We start from the raw sequence: 10,057 nt of genomic DNA on the forward strand, positions 1-10,057 counted from the left end.
AATGTATGGTGATTTTGTTATAATTTTACTGATGTGAATATTATTGATAAATTATTCTACAAATTTTTGTATTCACTTAAAATAATAATAAAAAATATAACTCAAGCAAATATAATAATTTGTATAAATTTCAAATATGGAGATATCTGAAATCAAATCTAACCTATGTTAAAACGTAATACTTTTCAAATATTAGAAGATTCTCTAAGCAACACGACAATTCTTTCTTTCTTTCTCTTGCAACATAGAGAATCTTGAAATTTTTATTTTATTTATCCTCTCAATCGTTTTCTAGTATGATAATTCTTTTTAGTGACTATAATAGAAAAAATATCCTCCATTTTTTTTAAAATAATTTCATGAGTGATGGGGTTTTTATTCTGGTTTTCTCATTCCTTTATCTCCAAGTTTAAATTCAAAATATAAAATTTCTTTGGCTTCAAAAATAATATATTATTCTTTGTGTACAGGTGGTTAATTGCCAAAACACCCTAAGAAAATGGCATGACTGACCCTATCAACTTCATCACAATGGACGGACCAGATCTACCCACTTGATTTATCTGTGTATCCTATAATGCACCAAAACCTTTACCATAACAAACCGTTAATGGGCCCCGCACTGGCCGTTGGTCTTTCCCTCCATCTCTCCCTCTTCCTTACTCGCACGCTTGTCCCTCTCCGCAAGCCATTTCACAATCAAAACCAACCATTTCCAAACTCCATTTTTTTTCCCTCTCAAACCCTAACCCTAACCCTCAATTCCAATTCCCATTTCTGCTTCATCATCTACCCATCATTCCCATTTTACCCTTTTGCTAGCCATGATTTGATCTTTTTTTAAAGCTTCCTATTGATTTTAATGCATGGACATATAATGTTGTTTTGACAACAGATCACAACAAGTTCTATCTTTTTCTTTTTTGCATTGTTTTATATGTTTTTGAGGAGGGAATCTAGTGGGATTTAATTTTGGATTTGAAAATGTCGAATTATATAGATTACAATCAAAAGATTGATTATGTTTTCAAAATTGTGCTAATTGGAGATTCAGCAGTTGGCAAATCACAGTTTCTTGCAAGGTTCGCAAGAAATGAATTCAATGCGGATTCTAAAGCCACCATTGGGGTTGAATTCCAGACAAAAACGCTTGCAATGGATAACAAGACGGTCAAAGCACAGATTTGGGACACTGCTGGCCAAGAAAGGTATGCTTTTACTTTTCAGACACTTTCTTTCGATATTTTGCTGTTGTGATTCATATTAGAGCACTTGCGATACGTGCTTGAGTATTTTATATTTGAAGATTAAAAATCAGATTGGAAAATATGTGCTTCAATATGTTCCAGTCTAACATAGATAATGCTATGGTGGATCGAGTGAATGAGCTTACAATTGAAGAAATTAAATTAATGACTGTATATGACAAGGTGAAACATTTCCTTTGGTACGGCTTTCTAAAATTGTTAATAAATTATACAAATTGAAATATTCATTAAAATTCAAGTGGTTGCTTTATATCACCTTTTTCTCTTTCTCAAATTTTGACTTCCATGCTTTTGGGGATCGGTTCCTTCTACCGTTTTCATTATCAAAACTCGAAGCAAATTCCTTTTCCTTTCGACTTCATATGTAAACACAAGAACATATGTGGGTGATGCTGCTGAATGAGGGAAGCTTGTTAGAGGATGACCATTTCACCATTCCCTTTTCTGTTTTAAACCCTTTTTCTTTTTTGTGTACCATCTTTCTTCTTGCTGTGTCCTGCTTCTATTTAGTTTGCACCTGCTTGAAGGTTGGTTTGGCATCAAATACAGCACCATACTTCCGTTTTTTTCCTTTTATAGTAATCCAAACTCAGTAGCCATGGCTACAGATTCAAGATGCAGATAAATGAAGTGTCATGGAGGAGCATGCGGCTCACCCCCTCAACAAACGACACTCAATTCTTACTTTATAAGTTGTTGAGCTTGAAAATTTATGATCTGGCTTTCGCATGGGAAAAAAAATATAGATCTTACATTTTAGATTTCTTGAACACTTGCTATTATGGCAATATGAAACTCCCCTTGGCATGACTTCTGTGGATGTATAAGTTCAACTGTCTGAAGTTTTCTACATCTCTGTCATTATTTCTCAGGACCTGTTTTTGTTAGTCCTTCTGCATTGTGCCTTGTTTAAGAGAATCTAATCATGCACACAGGGCATTCTATGCGACTCTCCAAATATCTTGACCAACACAACCTTGATAAACATCTTAGTTCTTTTGTCTCTGTCCTTTTCACTTGAAGCTCTTTCACCCAACTTTCAGGAAACAATTGATGCTTTAAATTCCCTAATCTTGAAACAAAGTCTGATCTTTTTATTTGTATGGTGTTGACACTGAACCCACTTGTTAAACAGTAATAAATCAACAGTTCTGCAAGACCTATGGCCTTGTTTATATCGAGGAACTCTCTCATTTAATTTGAAGCAATCCTGAATCCCGATTTAGTTTGCTAACTGAGAGCTCTTCCATTGTGTTTGTAGAAAGGTAAGACGATGTCGCTTAAATCTGAATTTGTGCTTGAACTGTTTCTTCTCTTCTGTCAGGTACAGGGCAGTGACGAGTGCATACTACAGGGGAGCAGTGGGTGCGATGTTAGTTTACGACATGACCAAGCGTCAGTCATTCGATCACTTGGCCAGATGGCTGGAGGAACTGAGGGGCCATGCAGATAAGAGCATTATCATCATGCTCATAGGCAACAAGTGTGACCTGGGAAGTCTTCGAGCAGTTCCAACAGAAGATGGTGAGGAGTTTGCTCAGAGAGAGAATCTCTTCTTCATGGAGACATCAGCACTGGAGGCCACCAATGTTGAGACTGCCTTTTGGACAGTGCTGACAGAAATATATACGATAATCAGCAAGAAAACTCTTGCTGGCAATGATGAGTCGGATGGAAATCCAGGTGTCTTCAAGGGAACTAGGATTTTGGTTCCTTCACAAGCGCAGGATTCTGAAAAGAAGGGTTGTTGCTTGCAATTCTAGTTTCCAATTTGGAAATTTGTTTGATTTTTGGAATGCTGTCTATTTATTCTCCATTTTTCTGGACAATGCTACATGTATTCTTTAGATAGCGGATATGCTATATGGTGTGGGGAAATTATTGTAAATCAACTGATATTTTATTGTGGATTGTAATAATAGGTTAATTTTTAATTTTATATTTTTGTGAGACATTTCTTTAGTTATTTTTGTTTTTTCTTTCTTTTCTTTCTCCTAACAATTAAAATGTAAATTGTTCTCTGTTTGTTTGTACCAAGTACCTTAGATTAAACAAAGACTGCTAAACTTAAGCACCCTGGGTCTAGGTATCATGTCAGACTCAAGGTTTTTGGGTCTCCCTTGCTCGCGAGACCCAAGGCTCCTGAGTTTGGAAGGGGATAACATATCCAAAAAACTTGGGTTTGGCTCGACCAGACCCCGGGAACTTGGGTGTGGCACAGCTGAACCGTAGGAGCCAGAGTCTAGCAAGGTCATTAAACCTAAGTTACTTTGGTTTGAAAAGGAATGTCATACCCAAGGAATGTTGTTTATATTATTATTATTAAATTTGAAAAAAAAAATATTACTATTGAAAAAAAACCATATATTTGATTTAAAGTTATAAGAATTTTGGTTAGACATGTTTAATATTGTTATTAATAAATTTGAAAAAAAATATCATTACTATTAAAACTATTGATTTGATTTGAATGGTAAAATTAAAAATTATTATTATTATCATTGTTATTGTTGTTATTATTATTATTCTTTTCATTATTGTTAATATAATTTATATAATTATAAAAACATTTATAAAAAAAATATTATTACTATTGATAAAAATAAATAAATAAATAAGATCACTCTTTGGTTAGGCATGGCCATATCCCGAGAACCACGCTATGACAGGGGAGCCAAACCCAAGTAACTTGGGTCTGGCATTTCTTTCGGGTCTAAGGCTCTTGTGCCTAGCATAGTTGCAAGACCCACGTTGCTTAAGTCTGCCATGACTACCAAGTTACTTGGGTTTGGAAGGGGATGTCATATTTAAGAAATGTTAGTCATATTATTATTATTATTGTTATTCTTCTTATTATTATTAAATTTGAAAAAAATATATTACTATTGAAGAAAAAACCATAGATTTGATTTGAAGTGTAAAAACTATAAGAACTTGGGTCAGACATGTTTAATATTAGTATTAATATTTTTTTTTAAAATTATTATTACTATTGAAAAAAATCATAGATTTGATTTGAAGGGTAAAATTAAAAATTATTGTTGCTGTTGTTGTTGTTGTTGTTCTTTTCATTATTGTTAATATAATTATTAATAAATTTATATAAAAAATATTATTACTATTAATAAAAAATAGAAATAAGATCACTCTTGGGTTTGGCATGGCCATACCCCAGGAACTAGGGTATGACAACGGTGTCATACCTAAATAACTTGAGTTTGGAAGGGGATGTCATACTCAAGAAACTTAGGTCCAATAGGGGTGCCAGGCCCATGTCTCTTGGGTCTCGCATTTCTACCAAACCCAAGACTCTTGTGCCTGGTACAACTGTTAGATCTAAGTTGCGTGGGTTTAATATGACTATCAGATCCAAGAAGTCTTAACCATTCTATACATTCTTGATATTTTTTTTATATATTTTTTTAAAAATGTATATTGACCCGTTGCGAAGTGCGGGTCAATATACTAGTAGTATCTAAATAGAGTGGTGACCTCCACGGTCTATTTTTTTTGTTTAACTTATAAAAGAGATACTCAAGTAATGATAGTGTTTTCTTAAAATAAAATAAAAATTTGATGCTTGAATCATTAACTTGAATGGATTCATTAACATATGTTAATCTAATTTAAATAATAGGCAATGATAGCAGATGAATTGTAAAAAATCATTTGGCAGCAGTTAAATAAAAAGGAGCCACTGATATCATACTCGAAAAAAGAAAAAAAGAAGAAGAAAAGATCCTTGAAGATTCATCGTCACTTTACTATGAACATGGCCCACCACCAAAAGAGTTTGATGAGACAATTCAAACCTCATTGCAAAAGTTGCATTATAACATCGAAAGAAGCTGCATGAGAAAAACATTATTTTTTAAAAAATAAATTTAACAAATAAGAATAAATTAAAAGACTCGAGATAACTCAATTAAATAAATAAAACAAAGGACATATAAAGAAAAAAAAAAGAGCCCAGTCTCCAATGAAATCAATATTGAAGGATGGAACTAAAAAAAAATATTAACTAAAAACAAGCAATCTCAGATAAACCTCCTAAAGCTAGATTAATTTTAAAAACTTGCAACCTGTGAAATCTTAGACATGAGTTTAACTAAGAAACTTAAATCCAAACCAATTAAAAGTTGAAGGAGCAAATTGAGTAAAAAAATAGCAATCTAAAAAAAATTACAAAGAAAAAAATACTATCAAAAGAATAAGGATGAAATCTAATACGAAAAAAATGGAGGGTGAAATTGCAAGAAAAAAAAATTCAATTCTAAAAATTATCTCAAATTACATAAATAGCAATCAAAAGAATGAAGACTAAATTTGATAAAATAGAAATTTGAACAAGGATAAAATTGAAACAAAACTCTAGTTTAATAAATTATTTTAAATAAAATAAATAACAACCAATAGAATAGAGATTATATAAAAAAGAAAGAGAAGTTTAGCGGCTGATTTGAAAAATTGAAGGGTAGAGCACAAACACCGAGGAGTACAGGGAAAATAAAGAAGAAGAAAAATGATCATCAACACCAAATAGAAAATAAAGAAGAAGAAAAATGATCATCAACACCAAATAGAAGTGCCGTTGAGTCATGGAGAAAATATTAAGACGATTCAGATGTCATCTTAGAACAACCTTTTTAGCCATCAAAATTAGCCTCACACATCGTCCAAAGACAATGAAGATAAAAAAACAACCCTTTATACAAACCAAACAATTTCTTACTTTTAAAAGCATTTATGTTATTTTATTGTGCAATTAAAAAGTAAAATACCCGTGTTGTTCTTGATTAATTTTAAAATACTAAAATGATCCTATTAGGAATATAATTTTACCCCCAATCATTAATCTATGAGTTTTTTTTAAAAGAGTAAAATGATAAAAATACTATTTTGTCCCCAATACAATATCTCTACATAGCAATATTTTTACCATCCTTTCCATTTTTATTTGCCAATGAAAGCCCCACGGGAAAACACTTGAGTCTTTATTTTTAATTTTTTTTAACATAAGACCATTATTTGGGGTGTTTGAGATGCAAGATGTTTTTAAAATAATTTTTTATTTAAAAATATATTAAAATAAGGTTTTTTTTAAGATTTTTTTACATTAGCACATTAAAAATATCATAAAATAGTAAAAAAAATATAATTTAATAATTTTTCATTTTTAAAAAACATTTAAAAATAAAAGTAGAAGCTGTGCCAGACACTCTTAGCATCATCTTCTTCATGGAGTATATGCTTGTGTAACATATAAATCATGAAAAATCATTAGATATGTAAAGATTTGTTCTATGTTTTCTCATAAAAATATATATGATCTATTATAAAAATAATTCATATATCTTAAATTTTTGTATAAGTAATTGATCACATTTTTGTGGGCTCACAATTTAGTTTGACCCAAAAACCATTTTTTCAGTCATGGCCCAATAACTAAGCCCAATGGCAGGGGCAGAAAAGTAACTGCAAGTATCCCGCCCTTGGACGAATTTCAAAATTTGAGTAACACGTGCCTGAAAATTTTTAGAAGCAGAAAAAATTTCACCTGCTATAAGACCGCCCATATTCATTTCAAAAGAATTTGCCAATATCTCTTCTCTCTCTAACAAAGCTCTTTCTCTTCTTCTGTACACTTGCAGAGGTACCAAACACAGCCCCTCTTCCCTCATAAAAAAGAAGCACCCAAACCCTAGTGTTTTTTTGCCTTTCAAAGGTAACAACCATACAAACAAGAAACTCTTCTCATTTCTCTGTTCTTTCATTTCTTCAGAATCTTTCATTTGGGTTCCATTGAAATGTTGTTTTGTTATTTGGGTTGTTGGAGATTTATCATTTTATATCAGAAAAAAAACCTTGTTCTCGTTTTGTTCTCTTACATGTTAATTGCTTTTATCCTGGTTTCTATAGATTCTTATTCTTCTTTTAAAATCAGTGGCATGGATTTTAAGACAATGTTATTTCCTCGAGTGCGTCGCTGGAGATTTCTTGTTTCATGAAAGAAATAGAATCTGGGTCTGAATGATGATAAACTGGGAGTTTTTTCGGGAAATGGGAGGTTTACCCGGATAATGTGGGAGATCTCTGTTTCTTTTATTTTTTGTTTCGTTTGCGGTGAAAGAAAACCTAATGTTCTTGAAATGATAAATGTAAACCTTAGGCTTAGGTTCTTTATTGTATCCAGTAAATGATTTTGCATCTCTCTTCAATGATCAATGTAACAAAACCGTGTTTGATTATTCTCTTTTTATTTTCCGAGAAAACCTTCATTTTCTCGGGAATCTCTACATTTTCATGGAAAGTAAATGGGTTCTCTTTACACAATCCGAGATCTCTGTTTTCTTTGAAGAATCAAACTCAGTTTCTCTTTTGTTAATTAAACTTGTGTAATCTTCTATTTTTCTAGTCAATCTGACAGAGGCTTGGTCAAATTTTCTCAGTTAAAATGCCGGTATCAAGAGATAGATTGTCAAGCCCAGTAGACATAGCTGCAATCTTTGCTGCTCGAAGACAATCAAGGATTCTTGGTGTCTATCAAGACCAGCCAGAGCTTGACATGGCGCTGTTTGGTTCTCCTAGACCAAACGCAGCAACAAGAACTCAAACAGTGGGTGTGGGTACCATTACTGTGCGTGGAAGAGGTGGTTTGGGCACTCCAAGGGGCCGAGGTGGCCGGACTCCATTGGGCAGAGAAAATATTCCTCCACCTGGGAGTGCCCGAAGAGGAAGGGGTCGTGGATCAAATAGTGTGTTACCTGCTTGGTACCCTAGAACTCCTCTTCGTGATGTCACCGCTGTTGTTAGGGTAATAATTTTTTTTTTCTCGTGTTGATTGGTTATAATTTAATTGGGAAAGTTTGGTTCAAAAGAGCAGCGATGTTGAAGTGCATGGATCATTCTTGACAAAGTATTGCTACTATGAATTTGATTTTCTTATATTCAGGCTGCCTGTCTAGTTTTTATTCTGAGGAATATAAAATATATGGCTTTCATGTAATTAAATTTTCAAGAAACCTTTGTCTTTGCATGAAAAGGAGGAAAAGATTTGTGCCGGTTTTCTTTCAAAACAATCAATGCTATGATATCTGGTGTGTATTGAGTGCGGAGTGGAACATACTGCTGGATAAACTTCTGCATGTTCTATATGGTTTCATTTCAGTCCCTGCAGAGTGAAGTGAAATGTGTGTGTGGGTCTCTATTCCCCCTGTCACTGCGAGGGGATGGGCTGCTCTCATGTTTGTTTCCTAGGTTTTTAGATCAATTCGTATGCGTGTTTTGTCAAATTGGTCAAAGAACAGAATCTTACTGGTTTTGAATAAAAATCCTCATTGTCCAACTCGAGTGCCCACGTCAAATGGGCTGTCAAATAACCTCTGCACACTGCCTTGTTGACAAAAGGCCAACTCATTCTCTAATCTCAGAGGCTTCAACTTGGAACCTTTATTGACCTGTTATGGTTGAAGTAAGGTGGGAATGTTGCTGAAATAAAGTTCATGGTTTTTGGTTTTGCTTATTTTCCTGTTCAACTAATGTTGGGGAAATTCTTTGATCAGGCCATTGAAAGGAGAAGGGAACGCTTGGGAGGAAGTGATGGCCTAGAAATCAGGAGCCCAATGCCTTTAGTCCGAATGAATCATGACTCTTCTGAGGCAACACTAGATGCTCATCTCGAGCACAGCAACAGGATTATGTCCCCAAAACCAACTACTGCAGTCAAGGGCTGTTCTTCTACCATTGGTAAAGTGCCGAAAATTTTGCAGCATATTACAAACCAAGCCTCTGGAGATCCAGACTCTCTAACACCTCAGAAGAAACTCCTGGACTCAATTGACACAGTTGAGAAAGCAGTGATGGAGGAGTTGCGAAAAATGAAGAGGACTCCAAGTGCTAGGAGGGCTGAGAGAGAGAAAAGAGTGCGAACTCTTATGTCAATGCGGTGATTGGTCATCTTCTGATGATATTTCCACAGTATTCGTAAACTAACAGGAGGAATAGAGTCACTACCTTCGGTGACGACCTGTGCAGTGACATTGATCATCGTCGTGGTTATATCATTGCGTGAATCGAGGTTGATCATCTTCTGGTGATATCCTTGTGCATCAAGATTTATCATTCTTGTGATATCTTTTCAGTGAGTCTTGTACTTATTGGCAGGCGACTCTTGGATTTCAATTTTGCTAGTGAAAGATTGCTGCTGGGCAATCTTTCACTAGTGTTCCCTTCATTCTCATGAAGGTTTTACTGTTGTCCCTTCATTCGTTTGAAGGTGTGTAGGACAAGGGCTACGTATTTGTTTTGACTGATGTACATAGGTTAGAATACCAGGTATAGCACTCCTGTCTTTTGCCTATGATCTATTACTTCCTAGTGTAATATTGAAACAGTTCTGACCAGTTGAATTCTATCATTTTATGGTAATTTGTAGATGGATGAAGTACAATTCTATCATTTGAATTCTTTTGCCTTGTTCTAGTTACATGTTATGTTAAGCTCGTACAGTGGGCTGCTTCTTGGGCCATTCTTTACGGGCCTCTATAGACAATAGACTCGACATCTCCGATTGACACTCCAGAGTTGAAACATTCCAAGTATAAAAATAGGTTGGAAATAAGTTTTCGAAGAAGAGAATCACTGCCCAAACCTTTTAGTGACCTCTCGAATTTTCGGAATCTAACCTGACAAATAAAGAGTTGTCTAAGTTGTTTTTTTATTAATCGGCCAACCATTAAGAGAATAATCAAGATTTAATAATTGGAGGATAATCACGGAAGATAATGTCA

At 34.1% G+C, this 10,057-nt stretch overlaps 2 protein-coding genes across 2 annotated transcripts; both read left to right on the forward strand.

The window, feature by feature from the left end:
* Positions 1-965: 965 nt before the first annotated feature.
* Positions 966-3,099, forward strand: LOC118032523 (ras-related protein RABA4d). Its single transcript, XM_035037233.2, has 2 exons — positions 966-1,208; positions 2,593-3,099. Exons 1-2 carry the CDS (start codon positions 985-987, stop codon positions 3,029-3,031), a joined length of 663 nt encoding a protein of 220 aa, XP_034893124.1. The 5' UTR covers positions 966-984; the 3' UTR covers positions 3,032-3,099.
* Positions 3,100-6,869: 3,770 nt separating this feature from the next.
* LOC118032668 (protein POLYCHOME) lies at positions 6,870-9,731 on the forward strand. Its single transcript, XM_035037434.2, has 3 exons — positions 6,870-6,993; positions 7,718-8,082; positions 8,831-9,731. The coding sequence occupies exons 2-3, from the start codon at positions 7,723-7,725 to the stop codon at positions 9,215-9,217; spliced, it is 747 nt and encodes a 248-aa protein (XP_034893325.1). The 5' UTR covers positions 6,870-6,993; positions 7,718-7,722; the 3' UTR covers positions 9,218-9,731.
* The last annotated feature ends 326 nt before the right edge of the window (positions 9,732-10,057 follow it).

The sequence above is a fragment of the Populus alba genome, chromosome 6, assembly GCF_005239225.2.
Source record: "Populus alba chromosome 6, ASM523922v2, whole genome shotgun sequence".
NCBI classification, from domain to species: Eukaryota; Viridiplantae; Streptophyta; class Magnoliopsida; order Malpighiales; family Salicaceae; genus Populus; species Populus alba.